This window comes from Gadus macrocephalus, chromosome 6, assembly GCF_031168955.1.
Source record: "Gadus macrocephalus chromosome 6, ASM3116895v1".
NCBI lineage: Eukaryota > Metazoa > Chordata > Actinopteri > Gadiformes > Gadidae > Gadus > Gadus macrocephalus.
This window is the reverse complement of record NC_082387.1, coordinates 1,049,688-1,074,447: the sequence shown is the minus strand read 5'-3', so window position 1 is coordinate 1,074,447 and position 24,760 is coordinate 1,049,688. Positions and strand designations below refer to the sequence as shown.

Genomic DNA, 24,760 nt, shown 5'->3' with positions numbered 1-24,760 from the left:
CTAAACAGAAGAGGAAAGTCACAGCTCAGACCAGTAAAGACAAGGAAGTAATACATCAAGAGGATGATGAGAGTGATGATGAAGACTATGGATATTACTACAGGCCCATGGGTGAGCCTCTGCCTGTGATGCAACCTGTGAACACGGAAAGAGAGGATGTCAATGATGCTGAACGTCAGCAGCAAAATATACCCCAGCAGCAAGATGCTCAGGACATAGGAGATATGCTGGTGGAAGAGGAGATATTGGATCAAGAGGAAATGCATGTTCAAGAGGAGCCTGTCGTGGAAGAAAGAATTTCAGCACCACCGTCACCTGTTCCAAGTGCCAACAGCCAAGCTCGCAGCACTATCAGCGACCTGTAAGAGAGAGGCGACCTCCGAGAGTCTTCACATATGACAAGCTGGGACACCCTGTATGCCACAGTGCAGGACTTCCAGGCAACATCTTGTACTGGTACCCTCCAGTGCCCTTGCCGTATGGAGCCATGCAACTGACGGGTGGATGGATGACTAGCCCTTCGACTACCAGCCTGCTATCCCCGGGTACTGAATGAAGAGAACCTCCAAACTCCCCCTCTCCTCATATCCTTTGCCTAAATGTCCCACACACCCACATACATTATACATACTAGGGATGGGCACGAGTAGTAAATTCCAAACTCGAGTGATCAAAGGAATTCCTCGAGGACTCGTTTAATCAAATCTATTTTTAGAATGCAACGCATCTGCAGCAGGAATAGGCCTAATGATGAACGGCAATATTACCAACCAAACATGTAATGCTTATTCTCCATCAAAACAGTCAGAGTTATCAGAGTATTCATTATTTATTTTTGCAAACGTTCAAAACACATTTTCCTTACAAAAATAAATATGCGACTCACAATTTAAATCACGTCAAACCAAGGCCTGTAACGGTTTAAAAAAAGCAAAAACGAAACAAGTAGCCTATCCATTGCAAATAATTTAAAGCTGCAAATAAAACGGCAGCAAATGGACTATGGAAATACTCAGCGTTGTGATCTTCTCTACACGGCCGGGATTACCGCTGCGTCTTGCGGTGGTGAAAATAGCCGACACACTTGCTTGCTGCGGGTCTGACCAAAACTCATTCTGACCAAAACTCATGAACTCCCCCCCACAATTATTCCAGAATTCACAAAAGTCACTTTGTGTCAACAAGAGACTGACTCCACCACTGACTATCAATTGCAAGTGCAAAAAACACAAAAGACCTCGCCACAGCACCAGCAAATCTTAAGCAATAAATATTGCGTCTTACCTTTATTTATGTGGCAGTGGTCTGCAGATGCATCCCGTGGTGTAGCCTACCACATCCATTTAGTTCAACAGGTTATCGTTCTGATACTGTCCATGGTACTAGCAACCTGCTCTGGTGCTTCTTACCTATGCATTCAGGCTAAAATGACTTGATTGTATGATGCCTCATCATCCCAGAAAAGAGTATAGGTATTATTAGTAATGTCTACTTGACAAATCGAAAAAATAACTTCACACAGTGTGTCTTTTTCCAATGTATTTGTTATCATTCGTAGCGTTGATCAGCAGAGAAATAATTCGCCAAAGTCGCTTAGCAACCAAATACGAATGTAGTCTACAGCATTGAGAAGAGCCGTGTAATAAGTAAGGGATAATGTATAGAATGCCGGTCATTATCGGGAAAATCAGCCCCGACAGGGCGAACAGGACACCGACGCGCAGCGAGGGTGCCTTGCTTCCCACTCAAGGGGCTTAATTTCGACCGGCGACTTTCTATACATTATCCCACTTATTACACGGCTACGTGCCAAAACGAAAAAATGACTTCACAGTGTGTGGCTTGTTACAATTTATTTGTTACCAGCATTCGTTCTGTTGATCAGCAGAGAAATAGTCCGCCAAAGACGTTGACGTCGCTTAGCAACTGAAGACGCTGGGGTTGAAAAGTTACCGGACTACTTGAGGAGTGATACCAAAGACGTCATTATAGGCAAAAAGTCCTTTGTTTTCCTTGACAGCGGTCAATTTATACCTAGCATTCACCGCCGGAAGTTGTGAAGAGCCCATGCAAGTGAACGGAGCGTTCCACGGCACTGAGAAGACCCGTGTAATAATCCATAATTATTCAACTGGATTATTATTTTTTTTTTTTTTCAAAAGTGGTGGGTACAAAATGAATCTAGACGAAATCTGGTGGGGACGCGTCCCCGGCGTTATCGACGCCTATGGAGAGACGGATAATCTAATTAGCCAACTGTCTGCGTGGCATCACTCTGCTGGCCTGCTGGCTCTGTATGAGCTGAGCTGACGCCAAGGGTGGGAGCGACCATGCAAAAGAGATGGACTGAAAGTCAAACTTGTGTTTTATGTCCAGCTGTGTATGAGATAGAGATAAAAATAGGAGGAGAGAGACGGATGTGAGATAGAGAGGAAAATAAGGAATGAGAGAAAATGTCAAAGAGAGAAATTGGGATGGAGAGAGAAGAATAAGGGAAGTGAGGTAGACAATGTGAAAGAGAGAGAGAGAGAGAGAGAGAGAGAGAGAGAGAGAGAGAGAGAGAGAGAGAGAGAGAGAGAGAGAGAGAGAGAGAGAGCTATTTGTTGTCACTGCGTCTGGCACATGGTCCACGTGATCCATTTTCCAGCTGGGAGCATTTCAGGCTGTCTAGATGCAAGACCCTTCAGACAGGAGGGAGTTTGCAGGGGGGGTCCCCAGACCTCCTACCTGCTGCACACCTGACAGGATGGGGGCCCTTAGGGCTCCGCAGAGAGGTATTGTACGTTTTTTACACCTCACGGGCACAATATGATGCTTCAGCCCAAACAAGAGCACTGCAATATATCATTTTTGTAGTAGTAGTATTCTTCAAGGCCTATTATGGCATGTTTCCAGCGGTGGTAAGGTATGAATAGGTGCAGAACAACGGCGAAAGCTTTGTTTATTGAGGAAATGTCACGCAAATGTTTGCCGTCCTATTTACTGCAGCTATTGCCATCCGGCTTAAACCCCGCCCTACCTTAAGGGTTCTGTCGGTGGTGAAAACGCAAGCCGTAACTGAGCTGCACCTAACCGCACCTACAGTACCAGACCTTATCGTACTGTTCCTAACCACACCACCCGGTGAAAAGGCGCCATTAGTATTTAGGTGAGTGCTGCATGCAGTGCTAAACTGTTGTTCTTCTTAAGTTTTATTCTCAAAATAGGACGGCAACTCTGCCTGCTCTCACTCATTTGGAACCCGTTACAGTGGAGCCCAACGTGGGGCTAGAGTGCAGGAAAAATGGACCAGTCCCCATTGGGAAACGTACTTGGGCACCTGGCCCAGATGGCGGAGAGACAAGGCCAGCTCCACCAGGCGCAGAACGAGGTGCTCTCGGACCTGGCCCAGTCCTTGTCCGCCGATCGGGCCATGCTCCGGGAGCTCCTCGCCTCCGGCGGACGCGGCGAAGGACCCCGAGGGGCGGGACCCGCAGCGCACATACACGTCCCGAAGATGTGCGAGGCAGACGACGCGGAAGCCTTTATCGAGACTTTCCAGGGGGTGGCCTCGCCCGGAGTGGGCGCACCGTCTCCTGCCGCTCCTAACAGGAGAGACGCAGCTCGCGGCCCACAGTCTGCCGGCCGGGGCCCAGCGAGACTACGACGCCATCACCAGGGCCATCCGAGACCGGCTGGGCCTCTACCCGGAGGAACATCGACGGCGGTCCCGGGCGCTGGCCTTCAGTGAGGGGGACCGACCCTTCGCCTTCGCCCAGCAGCTGAGGGACCAGGCAAGGAGGTGGCTGGTCCCAGACCGGAACACGGCGGAGGACGTGGTGGAGCAGGTGGCCCTGGAGAGGTTCGTGGAGGGGCTGCCGGCTAGGACCTCCGCCTGGGTCCGATACCACCGTCCCGAGAGTCTCTCCGCCGCGGTCGTCCTGGCGGAGAGCCACCTGCAGCCACCACCAGCGAGCCAGCGACCACCGACACCGAGCCCACGTACCGGTGCGGCTGCCCCACGGCGGGATAGGCTAATCCCGGTGCCGAGGGCGAGATGGGGGGGGGGGGGGGGGGGGGGGGGGGCACGTGAGTCCTCTCCCACCCCCACTCCGCAGACGGGCGCTCAGACGGCAGGGGAGGGGTGCTGGAGGTGCGGGCGGCCTGGTCACTTCCGGCGGGATTGCCCTCTAATGGAGGTGGGCCAGGTCGTCCGTATCACCGGTGCCCCGTCTCCTCCCCACGGCCCCGGCGAGGCGTACCGTATCCCGGTGAGGATACAGCGGGGTACGCACCAGGCGCTGTTGGACTCGGGCTGCATGCAGACCATGATCCACCAGCGTCTGGTGCGGTCCGAGGCATTGGTGGACGCGTCAAGCATTTTGGTGAAGTGTATACACGGGGATGTGCACGAGTATCCTTTGGTCCCTATCGAAATTCGTTGTGGGGGGAAAAAGCATTGTGTTAAGGCGGCGGTTAGTTCGAGCCCCACGCATCCCTTTATTCTTGGGTTGGATTGGGCTGGGTTTCCACAGGCTGTTAGGGGGACTATGGGGGTGTGGGCATGACCGGTAGGGACATATAGGTCATGTGCTGTGTTCTGCGCCGAGGCGGAGGCGGACGACGCTGCTCAGGGATCGGGGGAGGCGGGGGATCCCCAACCCGAGGTCCCAGCGCCGAGGTTCCCACCGGTGGAGGATTTCCCCCTCGGGCAGTCTCGTGACGCCACACTGAGCTCAGCCTAGGACCAGGTGATAGCTATTGATGGGAGTAAGGTCCGGCCAGACGCAGCACTGATTAACCCACACTTTATAGTGGTTAGGGATAGGCTTTATCGGGTGAGTCGTGACACCCAGAGTGAGGAGGTTGTTACCCAGTTGCTGGTACCCAGGAGCCGCCGGGAAATGGTTTTCCAGGCGGCGCATTATAACCCAATGGCGGGCCATTTGGGGTACGATAAAACACTTAACCGGATAATGGCCCGGTTCTATTGGCCGGGGAATCAGGCGGAGGTGCGCATCCTGCCCCGAGTGCCAGTTGGTGATTCCCCCGGCCGTCCCCAGGGCTCCCTTACGGCCCCTTCCCCTGGTGGAAGCCCCCTTCGACTTCTGATCGACTACGCAACCCGATACCCGGAAGCAATTCCATTGCGCAACATCTCCGCGAAGAGTGTTGCGCAGGCGTTGTTTCATGTCATATCGCGGGTGGGAATCCCAAAAGAGATTCTCACTGACCAGGGCACCAATTTCATGTCATGCACGATTAGGGAACTTTACGGGTTGTTAAAGGTCAAGGCCATCCGCACAAGCGTCTATCACCCAGCCACGGACGGCTTGTGTGAGAGGTTTAACCGGACGTTAAAGTCTATGATCCGTAAATTCGTACACGAGGATGCTCGGAATTGGCATCAATGGCTAGACCCTCTGTTGTTTGTGCCCCAGGCTTCCACGGGGTTTTCCCCATTTGAGTTGCTTTATGGGCTCAAGCCCAGGGGTGTCCTGGACCTCATTAAAGAAAACTGGGAGGAGGGGTCCAGTGACGGCAAGAACGAAATCCAGTACGTCATGGACTTGCGTGCAAAGCTTCACTCACTAGGGGTATTGTCACGTGAGCACTTGCACCGAGCCCAGGAGAGTCAGAGACGCCTGTACGACAGAGGGACTAGATTACGCGATCTCACTCCGGGGGAGTGAGGTCCTTGTACTATTGCCCACCTCTAGCACCAAATTACTCGCGAAGTGGCAAGGGCCCTTTGTGGTCACACGGCGGGTTGGGGACGTGGATTACGAGGTAGCGCGTTTGGACAGGGGCGAAAGCAAGCAGGTCTACCACATCAACCTCCTAAAGAGGTGGAACGATGCGGTCCCTGTCGCATTTGCGTCGACGTTACCGGAGAAGGAAGAGCTCGGGCCGGACGTCCTTAGCCCAGGCCTCACCCCCCCTGTTGGTCAGGGCGAGGGTCTCTCAGGGAGTCAGGCACGGGACGTTGCCGGTCTGCAACTCTGGTTCGCCGACGTGTTTTCGCCCCTGCACGGTCGCACCCCGCTAATTACTCACAACATCGAGACGCAGCCCGGTTTAACGGTGCGGACACGCCCCTACATGCTGCCCGTCCACAAACAAGATGTGATGCGGCGCGAATTGGCAACCATGTTGGAGTTGGGCGTGGTCGAGGAGTCTCACAGTGACTGGGGCAGTCCCGTCGTGCTGGTGGGGAAGCCGGACGGGTCTGTCCGGTTCTGTGTAGACTATCGTAGGGTGAATGCAGTGTCGAAGTTCGACGCCTAACCAATGCCTCGCTTCGACGAGCTCGTGGACCGGCTTGGCATGGCCACCTATTATATGACTCTGGACTGCACAAAGGGCTACTGGCAGATTCCGCTGTCTCCAGCAGCCCGGGAAAAAACAGCCTTCTCCACTCCGCTCGGTCTTTACCAGTTTAAGGTGCTTCAGTTCGGGTTGTTCGGGGCCCCGGCCACGTTTCAGCGGCTGATGGACCGGGTGTTACGGCCCAACACCGCGTATGCTGCTGCCTACATTGATGACGTCGTCATCTGTAGTGGAACGTGGGAGCAGCATATGCGGCAGGTGGCGGCCGTCCTTCAGTCGCTGAGACGGGCGGGGCTCACGGCCAACCCGAAGAAGTGCGTGATCGGGCGGAGGGAGATTCAGTATCTGGGGTTCCACCTGGGGCGGGGGAAGGTCCGGCCGCAGGTCGGTAAGACCGCGGCGGTCGCCGCCTCCCCTCGGCCCAGGACCAAAAAGGAGGTGAGGCGGTTCCTGGGGCTGGCGGGCTACTATCGGCAGTTCGTGCCGAACTTCTCCGACCTGGCCAGCCCCTTGACCGACCTCACCCGTAAGAGAGCCCCAGATACAGTCCAGTGGTCGGAGCCATGTCAGGTGTCGTTTGAGGCTATTAAAACAGCCCTCTGTTGAAAGTCGGTCGTGTGTGCTCCTAACTTTGATCTCCCTTTCTCCCTGAAGACGGACGCGTCGGATAGGGGGTTGGGCGCGGTCCTGACCCAGCAGGTGGAGGGGGTCGACCGCCCGGTGCTGTACCTGAGCCGTAAATTATCGGACCGGGAGGGTCGGTACAGCACGGTGGAGAAGGAGTGTCTCGCAATCCGGTGGACGGTCGGCGCCCTCCGCTGCTACCTGCTGGGTCGCGTTCACCCTCTACTCCGACCACGCCCCCCTCCAGTGGCTCCACCGCATGAAGGACGTCAACGCGAGCTACCGGTGGTAGCTCGCGTTGCAACCCTTTAATTTTCGGGTCGTGCACAGGCCTGGGGCGCAGATGGCCGTGGCAGACTTCCTCTCCCGCTCTGGGGGGGGGGGGGAGTGAGTTGGCGGCCGGATGTGACCCGGCCTGTGTCAGGCGGTGGGGGTGTGTGGGGGGACGTGCGACGTCTGGCCTGCAGGGGGAGTATGGGCAGGTTGGGAGCGCACCGGATTGGCTGGGGGGGTTGGACCTGAGTGCGAGCAGGTATCAGCCCTCAGGCCAATCAGGAAGTGTTTGTACTTATGTGCCTGCTTTGTGTTGTAGATAGGAGAAAGGAATTCAGGAGAAAACGGACCAGAGAGATCCAGAATGGACCAAAGAGATACTCTGAGAGAACCTTTGTTATAGTTTAAGTATTTTTGTTCGGCTTTAAAGACATTAAAACGATCTTCCGCTGAGGGACGACAACTCTGCCTGCTCTCACTCATTTGGAACCCGTTACATCACTATTGGTCTTTTACATGCCTATTTTGTGTGTATTAATGTAATCTCATTGAAGAACCATTTTCTGCTGCTGTCATTGTGTTCTTTACACAGATAGCCTGGTCCTACCAGACCATCGTACTTCATTTCATTTGTACTGACGTGAAATGAAAAATGAGCGGAGGTAGGTAGGTGGGCGGCGCCAGGCTAGAGCAAAATAGCAGCCAGGCAGATCATTGTGAAGCAAGGGCAGACTGCTAGTGTCTTAGGCCCCGTCCAAAGGAAGATTCGTCCGTCGCCCCGAACGTTGCCCCCGGAACTACCCTTCATACCTCCGTCTGGTTACAGCGTTGTTATGGATGTTATGCAATAAATTTGTTTCACAAATGAACGGCATCGACAATCGCAAACATGACATCTGTAGAGATGAATTTGCTTTGTGTCATCCGAAATCGGCAAAAAAAGTGCAAAAAGTGTGCGGTTGCATGTGACAACCCTCACCAACCCGCAGATTATCTCCTCAAAATGTTGTTAAATGACCAGTTACAACTCATTGCCAAAGTAGGGGAACAATAAACAATCAAATAAAAATGTCAGGTATATAGTATAATATAAGTACAAAACGTCAAATACAATATATATATGTGGAGGTGGGGCGGCGTCTGGCCTGCAGGGGGAGCATGGAGCACCGGGTCTGCTGGGGTGATGGGGTCTGATTGCGGACAGGTGTCTGCAATCTGACCCAATCAGGAAGTGTGTATTTATGTGCCTGCTTGTCTTTCAGTCAGGGCTTGAGATAGGGAGGAGGAAGACGCTCTCTGCGAGCCAGAGAGAGCATCGTAAAACCAGGAGACGGACGGATTTGAACAGTGAACCGTTGTCCTTTTGTTCGTGTGTCTTTAAGATTGTGTAACCAAAGTGGAAATAAAGAGGAGTTCGCTCCATTTCCACCAAGAACTGTGTCCTGACTCCGTGAACCCGTTACAATATATATATAATATACATATCAGATATTATATTACTCTATCTATTTTCGCGAATGGTCTGACGTTTTGACTCTATACTGCCGCCTCGATTTCCGGTGGCATTGCTCCGGTTCTCCCGGAGCACTCCGGATTCGTAAGCTCAGAGGCGACAGACCCATTTACGGACGAAACACCTCCGGGACCGGACGAAACGGTCCGTATCCGTATTTACCGTAGGGTGTGAATGGGCCTTTACGGTTTCGATCTATCCGGTTTCGGAGTATCTAAAATAAATAATAAGAAGAGGCGAGCATGCGCATAAAGGGTGAGACTCCGCGGGCTTAACAGTCATTGGCTAGAGCAGGGGTCGGCAACCTTTGTGACATGGAGTGCCAGTTTGAAATTTTCTTCTCATCTAGTGTGCCATTATCAACAATAACGCAAAGTTAATTTTTTTTTTTTTCCAATATACCTGGAATTTTATTCTCAACAATAACAGTATCTGTATTCTTAACAAAATAGACACATCAATATTTCAAAGACTGAAAAACAGCTACACATTTAAACTAAAACTAGTGTAGGCTGAGGCAACATCAAATTATCAGATGCCTACCAGAACCCTGGCTGTGATCCCTGGCTTTTATCAACAATAATGCAAAGATAAATTATGACACAAAATACAAAAATATTTACAATATACCTGGAATTTGATTCTCAACAATAACAGTATTTTTAATCATAACAAAATAGACACATCAATATTTCAAAGACTGAAAAACAGCGACACATTTGAACTAAAACCAGTGTAGGCTGAGGCAACATCAAATTATCAGATGCCCAGACAGTGTGATCCCTGGCCCTGCTTTGCTTGACTGAGCTCTGTGATCTGTGGCTTGTAGTTAGTTACTTTGAGTAGCAAACATGCCTCAGAGTGCTCCGTTGTTAACCGACTGCGGGTGGGGCTGAGCACATGTTTCATGTGTGAGAACACCTGCTCACAGAGATATGTTGACCCGAAGACTGACAGCAGCGCCAGTGCAATGCCCCGGAGACAGCTGAATTTCTCAGGTGCAGATGCCCAGCAGGTGAGGATGTGGGCTCCGTGATCTTTCACTGGTGTGGCTTCCAACAGTTTTCTGAGCTCTGCAAACTTGGTCACCCACAGTGTTGAGCTCTTCAGCTCAATCAGCTGCATTTCCATGTCCTCTGTATCCATCCAGTCGATCAGAGTAGCATCCAAATCATGTCCATCAAAGCTGTCGGGCTTGATCAACATAGAGAACATTGGTCCGTACCTTTTAAAATCGACAAATCGCGTTGTGAACTCCGCCTCCAGCACACGCATGTACGCGGTTATTTCAGTGGTGTTGATGTTGCGCAGGGAGGACAGCTCTCTCAGGTGTCGGAAGTAGCGGAATGTGGAGGTGGAAATGTCATCTGAGAATACTGCCAGCTTACCGACAAAAGCCGTCCATGTCTCAAACATGTCCAAAACAGTTTGTCCTGCACCTTGCAGTCTGAGATTGAGCACATTCAGATGTCCCGTAATGTCCGCCAGAAACATAAGTTTCACAATCCATTTCTCGTCCTCCAGTTCTGGATACTTTTGGCCCTTTTCAGCCAGAAAGGCCTTGATAGCATCAAGACAGCTGACAAATCGCTCCAGAACTTTTCCGCAACTCAGCCATCTCACTGCTGAGTGGAGCGGCAGATCTGTGTATGCGCTGTCCAGCTCCTCGAGCAGGGACTGAAACTGCCGATGCGTCAGTGCAGATCGCTTCACTATGAAGTTAATAATCTTGGTCACCGTGGCCATAACTTCATTGAGATCGGAATTTGACATTTTTGCACACAGATTCTCCTGATGGATTATGCAGTGGAGTTTCATGATGGGGTGGCCGACTTTTTCTTCTATCAGTTTGACAGCGCCCTTGTGTCTCCCAACCATAGCGGGGGCGCCGTCTGTGGTCACTGCAAACACTTTTCTGATGTCAATCCCTCGTTCTTCAAAATGTTCAATTAATGCCTTGGCTACGTCTTCACCTTTTGTAGTGTCAGGCATTGGCTTCAAGCAGCATAGTTCCTCTCTGACAGTTGAATCACAGTACCTTGCCATGACTGCCAAACGCGGGATGTCATTCACATCCACGCTTTCATCAAGTGCAATGCTAAATACCGCAGCATCTTTTAATCCAGCTGTTTGCTGAGCTCTGACATTTTCAGCCATTTCATCAATACGTCGCTGAACACTTCTAGCTGACGTGGGAATGTCCTTGATTCGTGACTTGATCGTTTCTTTATTTGGCAAGCTTTCAAAAAGAGCATCTGAACAACTGAGGAAAGCCTCCTTAATAAATTCGCCATCTGTAAACGGCTTCCCATGCTTTGCAATGCAATGCGCAATGCGATAACTTGCTTCTGTCCCGTGATCTTTAGCATTGGTAAAAACCTTGAAGGAGCTAGCCTGTTTTTCATATCTGGACACAGCACGTTTGATTGACTCTACTTTGTCTGCTTGGTCTTTGAAGGTCTTCTCGTGCTTCGTCTCAAAATGACGCTTAACACTTGACGTTCTGCACACAACATTCTCACAGCATAAAGTGCACACAGCACGGTCCTTCACAAACACAAAACCAAACTCTTGTGTCCAGCAGCACTGGAATGGCCTAGTTTTAGCTGCAGCGGGTGTTGCCATTGTTCGCAATATCACGCTCTGTCATTAATTTATGTCAGCACGAAGACAGCGGACAGTGCGCTTGAATTTCAAACACTTTGAATTCTCCCGCTGCAACCTGACCAATGGCCACACTCCAACATCAATGGTGTCCTCCGGGTCCTAGTGCCGGCAGACAAAAGACGGCTTTTTTTTGCTTTTTTTTTAACGGGACAGAAAAAGTGAGTATCGTAACACTGAGGTGCCGTGCCAGTGTTTATTCTGCGGCGTGCCAACCGTGGCACGCGTGCCATAGGTTGCCGACCCCTGGGCTAGAGGGTCGAGGGGTGGGTGATGACGTCACGGTTTACGGTTTCAGTCGGTTTCAGGCATCCACACGAATCCAAAACTAAACTGGGTAGATTTTAAACCACCTATGAGGGTGGTTTCAGAAGTTTACGCTTTTGGTCAGCGGATTCGCCGGCATCATGTAGACGGAAGGCCGAACCGTTCAAGACCTTTGCGGTTTCGCCGAGAAATCGGCTTCGTGTGGACGGGGCCTAAACTAGCAGTCTAAAGTCAGTTTGTGTGTATCCCGGTTGGTGAAATGAAGAAGTCACGTTGTCAGGGGAGGAAGGAGAGGAAAGAGAGAGAGGAAAGAGCTCAAAGCGGTCGACAGTTCGTCACCCAGTTTTTTACCAAGAAAGGTATATTCCTTCCTCTACACTTTCCCAACAACCTGATAACAAGCCTAGCCTAGCAGCTAGTGCTACTGTAGCTAAAATAATTACAGCCTGCACTGGATGATAAAACTGAAAAGATCGTTTGCATTACCATTCACATGATATCCAAAAACCTACCTATCTACAAAAAGCCTACATTATTTTTACAAGCCGAGCGGACTATTTAATATCTCCCGTATGCAGGCGTTGCCAAGCAACGCCTTCAGCCTATTAGCAATCACCTTCGCTTTCCGCCAAAGTCAACTCTATTGTCAGATTTAGATGAGAGACGATTGATGATTTGATTGATGAAAAAACAGAGAAACTCACACATACATACAATTGTTAGCTGAAGTTTATTTTCTGATCTTACATATTTATGTAGGCTGAGCAATTGTTTTTATTTTCTTGAGTATATTGTTATACTGTATACTATTGTGCTATTGCCTTGGGGGCAAGTGAGAAATGTAAAATAAAGCAACATGGTAAGAAGATCACAATGACTCCATAACTCCATGTAGGACGTTTCTATTCATAAATGTAAGCACTGTGGCAGTAGTAATGCAATATTTAGAAAATGTACTCTTGATACTCAAGTACTTTTAAAAACAAGTACTTCAGTACTTTTACTTAAGTAGACATCTGACTGTAGTACTTTTACTTGAGTAAAATTTAGCAAGGGGTATCTGTACTTTTACTCAAGTAAGGAAGCTGTGTACTCTGTCCACCTCTGAAATTAACACTTTTTAACCTACACCCTCCAGCCAATCAGAATCGAGTATTCACCCAGATCATGGTATAAATCGAGATAATGCAATTTTTAACATTCCATACTGCTTGCCAGCATGATAATAACATTTATGTAAACAGATTTTGAATATTTTGATTGGCTGCATTACAATATTTGTAGACATTAAACTATGAATACTTACATTTTAGCTGACTAAAGTTTATGTCAGCTAAAATTACAAGTAGTCTACCCTTAGATTAATAGCTGCTATTTATTGTAGGCTAATCCAGCTAATCAAAACATACAAATACATATTTAGTCATGCCCAGCTAAATCCAATAGACTGTTGACAACATTGTTTAATATGTTCAGATAATTATGAGACATATTCTGAATTATATGATGTATCCTAGAGTCAGGGCCCTCTTCAAGCCATGATGAACCCACAAAAGAAACCAGTGAGGTTGAAATAGAAGGGGAGAAGGAGGGCAGTCTAAAGGCCGATTTAGGGTCGTTTTAGACGCAGAGACGTAAGCACGTAATTTACACAAGGGACTTGTTTTAGACAAGTTTTGATTTACGGTTCCTTTAAGGTTCCTTAAGGATTGCGCGTGTTGCAAGGGGATTCTCCGCCAGAACAGTAGGGGGAGCAACGAACGAATCTGTGGGCGTGGAAGTGGAAATCGCTGGCTTGTTTATATTTATGCACTTCCAGTATTTTCGACGAGAGTAGCAGTAGCTAAGTTAAGGTTGGCGGTCTTTTTCCACACTCTGAACAACCGGAAATGTGAGACTCCTGAAAGGATGTGGTTAGCTGGCCAATCACAGTCTTTGCGAGCTGCGTAGGGCCGTAGTGTTTTAGTCGCATAGTCAGGAATTTTGGGCGACGCACTTAAGCACGTAAGGGGGTATATTTTACCGCGCAAGGGGGGGTTATGTATCTTACGTGCTTACGCGTTACGTCTAACGCCCCGTGCCCACTACCTCCGTCAGTTGACCGTTGCCCATTGACTTTGAATGGGGACTTTGAATGCATTGTGGATCCGTCCGTTCAGTTGGAGCGTTCGCCGCCGTCAGAAAGTTGAAAAATGTTCAACTTTTTCGGCAGCGACGGTTCCGTCATCCAATCAGATCGCGTACGCAAATTTAAGCACTGTGACGAGACTCGGGCTCTGACGATACTGGAAAGCGGGTAATCTTGCATCGCAACAAGCAGGAAGAAGCGGGAAGAACCCGGCGAAGCGATTTGATTGGCTGACGGATGCCTCTGCAAAGACTACTCCCCCATCCGTCAGCCACGCCTTCCCACGTCCGTTGACTGACGGTGCAGTGGGCACGAGGCGTAAAGGCCGATATATGCTCTGTTTTAGACGTAACGCGTAAGCACGTAAGATACATAACCCCCCCTTGCGCGGTAAAATATCCCCCCTTACGTGCTTAAGTGCGTCGCCCAAAATTCCTGACTATGCGACTAAAACACTACGGCCCTACGCAGCTCGCAAAGACTGTGATTGGCCAGCTAACCACATCCTTTCAGGAGTCTCACATTTCCGGTTTTACAGCAACCTTAACATCGTTCAGAGTGTGGAAAAAGACCACTAACCTAAACTTAGCTACTGCTACTCTCGTCGAAAATACTGGAAGTGCATAAATATAAACAAGCGATTTCCACTTCCACGCCCACAGATTCGTTCGTTGCTCCCCCTACTGTTCTGACAGAGAATCCCCTTGCAACACGCGCAAGGAACAAGGAACCGTAAATCAAAACTTGTCTAAAACAAGTCCCTTGTGTAAATTACGTGCTTACGTCTCTGCGTCTAAAACGACCCTAAATCGGCCTTAAAACAGAGCATATATCGGCCTTAAGTAGAAGCAGCACTGTCAGTCTATTAACTTATTTCTGTCTATAGTAACTACAACCCAGTAGTAATATGTGTAACTAAATACTAACTATCTAGTGTACAAAAGTAGCCTAGGTAAGTAGGTATAGGTTTATCATGTTGTTATTCAGATGTTATTCCTTTTCTTCTGATGACTATCCAATTTTGAACCAGTATTACCCAATATTTAATGATTATAAAATGTGAATGAATATATAACATTAAAAATGTAGGCTATATATAATTTTATATTTTTTGAAAATATTTTATTTATTATTTTCCAGCTCCATAACTGAATTCTGTCAGGGGGCCCACCAGAATTATAGGGACGTCCCTGGCTGCATGCAGCGCTCAACTATTGTTCTTATGTCTTATTCTTTTTTTCTTTCCTCTTTATTATTGTCTACAAACTTTGGGACCAATCTCCTTCCTCAATTTTTCATAGAGAATCCATTCCAAATTTAAAATGATCATATTAGCTTGGAATAAGCTAAAATATTCTAAATTGTATCTCAAATGTATTCAAACTTGATCACATTAGCTATTTGTTTAACCCTTTTTGTTTCCAACCAAATATCTTTTTTTAAATGGTGTGCATGTTCACATTGTTTACTCCATTACGATTCTATTCAAATACCTTCACTTGATTCAAGCCATTCAACACTTCTTTGCATCTTAAACTATGTGGCTTTACTGAAACATATTTTCAACCTCACTTTGCACCTCGCCACAGAAGATTAATACATTTTTCACATTACAGATGACCAAAACCAAATAATTGGTGTAACAACACTGCCATCTTCAGGTGGATCGTGTCATGCTTGTTATTCAGTAAATAAAAACCAACACAAAGACAACAGTGGAAAATAATATGCAGTGTAAAGTTTACATAACAAGGTGCTGAGGCCACAGGAGTCCAAATGGCCACAATGTGTAAATCAATTATTTCATGGAAATGTTTTCAAGACAAGACAGAGGATATCAAGAAGGTTTCCTATTGTATAGATCCTCTTGCATCCGATGGTTCAGTCTGTTCTGTGTTCAGGGCTCCGTCCATACTGCTGGGGTCTGGAACTGAGAGTACCGGACTAGAACTAACAAACAATTAGACCAAGAAGCAGCCATATCATTAGCTTACTACTACAGTCTTTACCGTAGTCCTGCAGCACCCCGATAAAACTACTACTACTATTAGTAATAATAGTAATAGTAAAAATAATAACAACAATATTACAGTACCTTTTTATTCAGATAGCTATTTTCTAAGTACTCAAAAATAACAGAAGAGGGGAGTGAAACATAACATAACATAAAATCTCTTCTAGAAATGCACAAATGATGTCAGGTGCGACACATATACACATACACACTAGCCTCTTGCTACATGTTAGAGTAAGAGGAGGAGGAAGAGCCCTGGTTCAGGTCCTCTGTAGAGGGGAAGCGGGGAAGGCTCTGCCCCCCACGCTCGATGGCCTGGGCCACAGAGTAGCGTGTCCGGCCCGCCACACAGGCGTCCATCTGGGCCACGCTGAGGCGGGACTGCAGGAACAGATGAACACAGCTGTCCGACAGCAGGTAGGGGCTCACCAGGATCCTGATACCGCAGATAAACACCTTTGTCATTTACTCTACATTGATTTGAGACTATTTTACAGACTTGGTTGAGGCGTACTACGTCTAACACAAAAAAACTAAAATCAAAACAATGGACCAACTGATTGCAATTCCTAGCTACTCTGTAATTTAGAAACTTGGTTGCTCAGCACTTTGGGATTGTATGTCTTTATTGTCAGCCTAACTTGCAAGTCACAGTTGGAAAAAAACATCTCAATGTAATGTAGTATTTATCTACCTATCCCATTTAGTGTAATGTGCTGCATTTCCTTTTTATAAATGATGCCTGGTCCCATGCTAGACCATTTATGTGACACAGTGTGTGTGTGTGTGTGTGTGTGTGTGTGTGTGTGTGTGTGTGTGTGTGTGTGTGTGTGTGTGTGTGTGTGTGTGTGTGTGTGTGTGTGTGTGTGTGTGTGTGTGTGTGTGTTCTCATCAGGAACGGTTGTTAAAACATGGGCGTTATGTCAGTGTGTGTTTACCGTAGTACTGTGGGAAAGGTCATCAGTGTATTGATTAGAGCCCTGATAACTTACTGCTCCAGGAAGGTCTGAAGCCCCTTCATTCGCTCAGAAATCTGCCGGGCGCTGTTCAGACTGAAAAACAGGTTCTTCGGCGGCATCTGTGGGAGCTTGCTACTATTTACAAAAAGGATATGGATGCGAGTCAGTTACATTTGGTTCTAACTTTGATCATCACACACACACACACACACACACACACACACACACACACACACACACACACACACACACACACACACACACACACACACACACACACACACACACACTTACATGAGCAGTGAATGCACCTGGAGTCTTTGCCTCAGCCATACAAACTCGCTGAACCGCCTCCTTGTACACGAGATCTTCTTGGTGAAGCAAAGACTGTTAGTCTGAGAGAAGGAGAGAGGCATGTGTACCTCATGTTTTTAAATTAACATGAGGAAACCATCAATCATTCAAACATTAAATAATTATTTCTACTTACAAGTAAACATATTTCGTAGTCTATATAGGCGTGCCAGAAGTCGGTGTTCTGGATCCTCGGGTCCCGAACCCAGACGCTGATGTCCTGTTGCATTGTGTGAGAAGCAGGCAGTTGTAACCAGAATACCAAAAAGGGAACTTTTCTAATGTCGTATTGAGGAAGTGCGACCATAGGAAACCCCCCACCAAAGAAGTGTCTCACATGGCTCTTCATAGTAAAGTACTAACTTTTATCAATGTATTTCAACAGAATTTAAATCTTCATTTCAAATGTAAAACAACTAGTAAAAGCTTACACTGACTGTTGTTATAGATTCAATAGATTAATAGTAAGGTGTAAGACCCACCTCAGTAACCATGCCATCAATAAATCCTGTTAGCCGAGCCCTGGCACATACTCCAAACCCTTAGTCTGTGTCTCGAGTGAGCTACCACTTTGCTTTTAATCCCTTGATACTTTATGGTGCAAAACAAGAGCAAAGGTTTCCTAATTTGGTCACCTGACTGAACTTGCCTTCCCACTGCTACTTCAATGACCAACTGATTTACAGTAGAAGACATGTGTTGAGATGTGTCATGGGCATGTTAAGCCTTTTATATCACATGGTTGTTCACATTGACCTCAACGCCTTCCTTTAACTATTCATCCCATTTTTTATGCAACTCCCAGACTAACACCAAGTTGCCCTCAAGCAATGTTTATTCCTGTTGCTTATGGACAATAGTAAGAAGAAAACAGAAAGAATAAAGGGTCATTAAAAGTGTATTTTATTCATGGCCTCCACCAAACCTTGATCGATGGTTACAATAACTCGGTAGTGTGTTCATAAGGTTCATGGTCCTGTCCCATCATTCATGGATCTAGGTAAAGGTAAGGTGCTGCCAGCAGGAGGATTTCAGCTGTTTTAACATGGTGGTGTTCAACCACTCAAAGACCATGTTCCCTGATGGTCAGGCCTTCTAAAGTGCTACATTTAAAGAATCTAGTCAGCCAGTTCAGGTGCACAATTAAGTACATTGTGAGTTGTTCTTCATGTTTCCGACTACATAACAAACAACTAAGGCTGGTATGATGCCTACATGATGAGTAAATGACATGGCATACGTTACGGAGAAAATATTGGACAGAATAATCCATAGAAAAATAAAACAATTGGTGGTTTCCATCAAAGATCTATTCAAGGTGCAAACATAGTTTGGTAAATAATGTATAATCAAAAACCAACCAACATAAAAACAGGTGTTAAGGACGTGTTCTCCCATAAATCTTCAACCATTGGAGATTTACAATGACAGTAAAGTATAAAGAATAAAACACACACGCACTAACCTTGACTAAAACACATGTTCTAACACGCCTTCCTCCAAACAGCTGCTCTAGCTACAACAAGAGGTTGTTTAAGGAGAGGTTATGACAGCAGTTAGAGTTCCATCTTCCTATTAGGGCCGCACAGATTGGGAGAAGCAGTGACAAGTGCCTTTGCCGATCTTTCGCTTTCAATACCCACGTCAGGAAAACAAGTTGCCAATGCCTGCTTGTACCATAATTGGTGCGAGCAGGCAAGTATCCTGAGCACCTTGGGATACTTAATACCCACCTCTACTAGGTTTTTTTGACACACACACACACACACACACACACACACACACACACACACACACACACACACACATTACTGGTCCTCGTCTCCAGAGTGCCAGTTGAGCCTCCGTTGGTAGAAGTCCACCACGGCCTGAGGACACCTGGCGCTGGCTTCGCGCGCCGCCAGCAGAGACACAGAGGTTTTCCTGACGCAAATGATATGATGTGGTCAGGTTATGTTAAGAACTCTAGTCCCACCCGGAACCTGAGACAAAACATGTCAAATGGGGACCCCCAGAAAGGGTGTCCAGACCTCCAAAATAGTTATGCTGTAAAAATCCCATTTCTAGAAATAAAAGTTCTTCCATTAGTAACTTTATTCAGTTGTGTGATTCTTTCGTGAAATAGTGTATAGTCATTCTAATTTGATGCAAAAGGGGAGATGAAATGTGCCACACCATTTGACCAGGAACATGAGTTCTCCGTGTTGGTCTGTGGAGCCGATGATGCACTCGGGCTCCCGGTTCAGGTCCAGCTCCAGGTCTGGGTCTGGGTCCAGGCCAGCCCCTGTCACATCCCTCTTCTGGAAGTCCAGAACAACGTCACTCTGCTCCCTGTACTGCGAGCACTGGTCAGCACAACAGACACACAACCGTCGGAGCAGTCAAATAGATTGTCTTTGAGTGTTTCAATAAAAGTTTAACGGATTGCATCATTACTGCATTTATACAGCGTTTACTATCCAGTGCCCACTCAAAGCACTTTCAAATGATTTCTATACCTACCATATTTTACTAGTGCTGCAGCAGCTTCACATACATTTGTTATAATTGTATTTTCTAACTAGACCATCAATGCATTCAATATTATTTAAGTCATAATGTTTTATACATATTACAGCTTTACAGATATGCAAGTGCTTCTTTTTTAAATAAATGACCAAAACCAGGAACAGCATCACATGGGGAGTGATGTTTGCCTAAACTTGTTACTTTAAGACTTTCACATTATTTAAAATAACAACTTTGCAGTTTGCGGAAGTTCAGAGCACTTAATCACACGTTTGTGGACACTCACAATTTCTGCCTCCTGCTCTGACAATTCCTCATCGAGTATGAATTCTTGAGGTTGTTCTTCTTCGTTGTCAGAAAGGCGCATGTTTCTGAGAAACTCATCAATGAGTTCAGGACAGTCCAGATTATCCTGTGGTTCCCAAGTATTGTCAGCACTATTAAGGACATCACAAAAGATAGAAAATTGGTCAGACTTTAATACATATTTGTGAAGTTATAACTGATGTAAGTGTTGCCATTAGCAGCCTCGAGTGGCTTGAGTATTAGAAGCTAAAGTCATAGCTAAATGAGAGGGAACCAGAATGAAACAATGTATATAGATAGATAAAAGTTACAGAGCAGGTATAGTTATGCAAACATAACCTGCAGTACTTACTCTGTAAAGCCTTTCCACTTGAGGAAATATTCCACCCTTCCGTTGAAGACTCGGCGACGAATTATTTTTTCAACTAGAAATTCCTGGACCATCGTAGTCTCCTCGGGCTTCCTCTGTCTGACGGTCTGCTTCTTCCTCATCCTACAAAACAACATCCAGGACGCTATTAAACATTAGCTCCTCGTTCATTTTGATCAATCAAAAACAACTGCTTACAAGGCAACACGCAATTCCCCAGACGATTGAGGAGAACATGGCAAGAGAGAAAGGAGCACTTTGTCCTTCAGTCCCGCTCCGTCCGTCTAGTAGACATTGTTCCACTTGCTGCTCGATTTGGAAGCAGAAATAATACAAATAACACAACCTATTGCACATAATGTCCTGCAGTACATCTGGTTAGCATTGCAAACCATGCACGATCACATCCAAGTTCCGATTAAACAAGGACAGATAAGGCAGAAGGCCTACTGTAAACAATAACGCGCACGTACGCTGTCGTTGTTGCCTTAATGTCGGAGAATAACGAACAGCGTGATCTATAGGCACTCTTTGTGGAGGAAACACACCCACACACCGCTAGAAATCCGCTTATGGTACAAATCGGTGTATTTACATAAGGTAACTACTTTCCATTAATGAGTTACATTTAAAGATGGCCGTAGACGGAGATGGGAGGAAGTGGTTGCCAAGGGAAAAGGTCATGCCAGCAACACCGGGAGGAAACAACAGACGCATCGCTGACCAATCAAGGAAGGATCCGCCGTTTGGTTGCTCTGCCGGTGTGTCGCTCCGCGGAGCCCCGAGCAGCAGAGAGCAGCCCAAGTACGGCTGGCTCTGCCACGGCCCTACCCTCATCCTGGGTTGGTTCAAATAAATAAATATGTCATGTAACGACATCATATTACAACACTAACACACACTTACACGCTCAGTTTTAAAAACTTTGTATTTGAAATAAGTAAAATAAAGTTTTCCTATATGTGAAAGAACAAAAGAATCCTGGAAGAAGAGAAACGTTATAAATAAAAATAAAAATATATATTCTGATATCCTTAAATATCTATTCTTAATAATAATCATTAATGAAAATATTATGAATGAGTCTTTGCCTCAGTCATTATTTGGTAAACATAATATATTTTAAAAAATAGGATGTCAAATTATCATAGCTTAAAAATTAATGAACAGAGAATAAATAACATTTGTATAAAAAGAGTATTCTTTTGTGTGTGTACCAATACTACTATATATATAATACCAATAAAAATAAATTGCTCTTGACATAGTTATAAGGGCTTGTTTTGTTATTTCTGGACGCGTTTATACTTACTTCTTCATGATCATTTTATTACATGGCGAGACCCCAACGCTCATTGGGCAAAATTCACAGAAATCAACTGCTGAACTGGTTTATTGGGTTAAACTTATATTGTAATATCCAACGACACTGACTGGCCACTGGTGGTAATATCCATAGATATATATTAACTAGATGCCTCGTCCGCGCTGCTGGCCAATGGAGTCGAACGTCACCACTAGCGGCCATCTTACCACAGTAAGCTGCTCAGCCATAACATTGTGTTGGTACTAGTGATTCATGTACTTTTTAAACAACCATAACTTGCTAAATTTTCAACCGATTTTCAAACGGTTTGGTTTGTTATAATCGTCAGAGATGTAGTTATGACACTGCATAATTTTGATAGAATAATGAAATATAGAATAATGTTCTAAAATACGTACAATATCATAACCACGTTAATAACGTTTGTAATAAACCAAACCGTTTGTAATTCGGTTGAAAATTTAGCAAGTTGGCAAATTGGCAATTGAAAATTGCCAATTTATGCGAACCCTTCCACAGGGTCAAAGTGCTATTTTGATGCGCGACATCAAACATCTGATGCGGGATTGTGAGCCATTTTAATGATCTTCTTGTCACCCGATATTCGTTCTATTACTGGCCTTATTTGTTTTAGGGCCCTTACATAGTCGACGCAACGCTACGCTTACGCGTCCAAAAGGCTACGCGACGCTACGCTTCGGCCGCCATTAAGCGTCGAAGTGTAGCAAAACGCGTCCTCCAAATTTTTGATACGCGACGCGCCGATCCATGCAATACCAAGCGTTGTCGGTGGGGGCGATACTGCAAATATTGTACGTTAATTTAAACTATAGGTTATATTAACAGAAGAAAATTCGAATGAAATGGCGGGCGAAGAGGAAAAATTGTGCGAGCAAATAAGATTATACCAGCATATTTATGACACTTCATCCGTGTTACATTCAAACAAAAATGCTTTGGAGAAGGCGTGGAGGTAGGTTGCAACTGCCATGGAAAAATCGGTTGCAAAAAGTTAAATCAGACTGGAAAGCCGTCCGGGATAAATACACCAGAGCGCATAAAAAGTGGAAGATCGCCTGCAGAAGTGGGGCTGGCCAAATAACTTTCGGCTATCCTAAGATCCTGACCCAACTTAGCTGGATGAGTGAGTTCATAAGGCACAGGTCCACCGAATCGAATTTTCCGGTATGTAGGCATAATCAACGTGTGTGTGTGTGTGTGTGTGTGCGTGTGTGTGTGTGTGCGCGTGTGTGTGTGCGTGTGCGTGTGTGTGCGTGTGTGTGTGTAGAGAGAGACTGTTCAATGTAGGTAATGGTAGGCTATTTACTTGGTCAGGATGTTTGAAAACAGGTGTCTTTCTGTAGGCAGGTGAGGAAGACGATGAGGAGGAGGAGGAAAGGCCTAATTTCCAGGCAGATCAGGCACCTCCATCAACCCCCAACCCCGCCTCATCCCTATCCCTATGTCCACTTCCATCTGACCCTCTAACCACTACCTCTTCCACATCTCACCCTCCCACCACTGTGATGGCTTCTACCTCTACCTCTTCCCTTCTTCCACCCCACCCTTCCCCCGCGACACGAGTGGCTTCTGCTACCTCTTCCTCACTATCCGACCCTTCCACCACCCAGATGACTTCTGCCTCTAGCTCTTCTCTTCTTCATCCCCACCCTCCCACCACCCTCCCAGTTACCCCATCATCTCATACCCCGACGTCATCAGCCTCCCGTGGGGGCAAAAGAAAGAGGAAGAGCGTCAGGCCGAATGCAGATCCATGCGAGGCTGCCCTCCTCGATAGGCTGCAGGAAATCCGTCAGGATAGAGAGAAGGAGATGGAGAAGGCGAGAGAAAGGGAGAGAGAAAGGGTGGAAGAGAATGAGAGAGAGAGGGAGAGAGAGAGGATGAGGGAACAAGACATGAATGACATTCACTTCTCCTTCACCAATTACCTTTGCCAATTCTTGCGAACCCTTCCACAGGGGCAAAGTTCTTCTTTGATGCGCGACATCAAACAGTTGATGCGGGATTATGAGATTTAATGATTTTCTTGTCACCCGATGTTCCGATGTTCTTTCTATTACTGGCCTTATTTGTTTTAGCCTATTTTAATTAATTACGTTCACGTTCTTCATGTTCTGTGTGTTCAATTCAGTTCAGTTCAGTGTTCAGTTCAATTCAATTTTATTTGTATAACCCTTAATCACCATTACAGTCTCAAAGGGCTTAACAGGCCAAATATTTGTGACACCCCCCTTTACCCATGCCCCCACACGGGCAAGAAAAAACTCCCTTGAATCAGCAAGGAAGAAATCTTGAGAAGAAACGCAGTGTAGGGGATCCCTTCTACCAGGGATGGTCAGGAGTGCAATGGGTGCAATAGCCACCCTTCCTCTTCTGACCACCATTGTACACTGTATTGTATTGTAGTATTGTATTGTATTGTAGCACTTAACTGTGTAGCAACTGCAGCAGCTGCCATCATGTCTGTAATACGGGGAATTGATTAACCTAGCGATTGTGGTACTTGCACTTGGTTCTATGAACATCCTTTCTGTACCGACAGCGATATATTGATGCACTTCTTATGACAAATGTACTTATTGTAAGTCGCTTTGGATAAAAGCGTCTGCTAAATGCCCTAAATGTAAATGTGCCACAATTGACATACAGGTAAATACATGCACATCATATTAAAATGGTGATAATTTCTGTGGACATTATGCGCTATAGCTTTGGCTATAGGCGTACACTTAAATAATTCATTCATCTGTCAAGGCAGTAGCTCGTTGTATAAACATTTTATATGGATATGAATTAATGAGTTTGACATAAACCAAATTAGTTAACTTGTGTAATGTGATAACTAATAAATTAGAAGTCATGCTTCCAAGTGAACAATACGTTTATTGGTCAGTGCCCAATCGTAGCACATTGTACTGGTGGGGAAACACGCCAGCATCCGACAGAAAATAATCTGCCAGCTGCTTGCTGACAAGGGCCGCTCTTTGAGATGGTCTGGCTCTGCCGACCGAACACCGTGGTCCGTCGACCATATTCCGGTCCCCCTCAACATGCTGCCTCCACTCTCCAGGCTGGACCTCTCCGGTGTCAGCGGTCGTATCCACAAAGGAGGCGGGCATGTAT

At 46.4% G+C, this 24,760-nt stretch overlaps 3 protein-coding genes across 9 annotated transcripts in view; 1 reads left to right on the top strand and 2 right to left on the bottom strand.

Annotated features, from left to right (window-relative positions):
* Positions 1–24,760, top strand: part of skap2 (src kinase associated phosphoprotein 2) — a 362,220-nt gene that overhangs the window by 123,119 nt on the left and 214,341 nt on the right. The gene's annotated exons all lie outside the window — the stretch shown is intronic.
* LOC132459160 (sorting nexin-10B-like) lies at positions 15,490–17,688 on the bottom strand. Of its 5 annotated transcripts, XM_060053550.1 has the most exons (5): positions 17,588–17,688; positions 17,242–17,325; positions 17,046–17,146; positions 16,785–16,886; positions 15,490–16,228 (listed from the first exon to the last, which is right to left on the bottom strand). In XM_060053550.1, exons 1-5 carry the CDS (start codon positions 17,597–17,599, stop codon positions 16,015–16,017), a joined length of 513 nt encoding a protein of 170 aa, XP_059909533.1. In that variant the 5' UTR covers positions 17,600–17,688; the 3' UTR covers positions 15,490–16,014. The 5 variants fall into 5 exon arrangements, with proteins under 5 accessions (XP_059909533.1, XP_059909530.1, XP_059909529.1 ...); XM_060053547.1 differs by lacking the exon at positions 17,588–17,688 and having other exon boundaries at positions 16,785–16,883; positions 17,242–17,467; XM_060053546.1 differs by lacking the exon at positions 17,588–17,688 and having other exon boundaries at positions 17,242–17,445.
* Positions 17,986–21,099, bottom strand: cbx3b (chromobox homolog 3b). Of its 3 annotated transcripts, none has more exons than XM_060053553.1 (5): positions 20,916–21,099; positions 20,272–20,412; positions 19,900–20,050; positions 19,281–19,405; positions 17,986–19,028 (listed from the first exon to the last, which is right to left on the bottom strand). In XM_060053553.1, coding segments are annotated over exons 1-5 (534 nt in total). In that variant the 5' UTR covers positions 20,918–21,099; the 3' UTR covers positions 17,986–18,913. The 3 variants fall into 3 exon arrangements, with proteins under 3 accessions (XP_059909536.1, XP_059909534.1, XP_059909535.1); XM_060053551.1 differs by having other exon boundaries at positions 19,281–19,450; positions 20,916–21,095; XM_060053552.1 differs by having other exon boundaries at positions 19,281–19,450; positions 20,763–21,093.

What these genes read in the sequence shown, in the direction of transcription:
- LOC132459160 (XM_060053547.1), bottom strand. Translation starts at nt 17,454, where the DNA reads ATGAAGAGCCATGTGAGACACTTCTTTGGTGGGGGGTTTCCTATGGTC. An exon ending in CAGGTGCATTCACTGCTCAT is followed by an intron (nt 16,884 to 17,045) that starts GTAAGTGTGTGT and finishes TGTAAATAGTAG; the next exon opens with CAAGCTCCCACAGATGCCGC. An exon ending in CTTCAGACCTTCCTGGAGCA is followed by an intron (nt 16,229 to 16,784) that starts GTAAGTTATCAG and finishes CTGCGGTATCAG; the next exon opens with GATCCTGGTGAGCCCCTACC.
- cbx3b (XM_060053551.1), bottom strand. An exon ending in AAGTGGAAAGGCTTTACAGA is followed by an intron (nt 20,051 to 20,271) that starts GTAAGTACTGCA and finishes TGTCCTTAATAG; the next exon opens with TGCTGACAATACTTGGGAAC. An exon ending in CAGAGCAGGAGGCAGAAATT is followed by an intron (nt 19,451 to 19,899) that starts GTGAGTGTCCAC and finishes TGTGCTGACCAG; the next exon opens with TGCTCGCAGTACAGGGAGCA.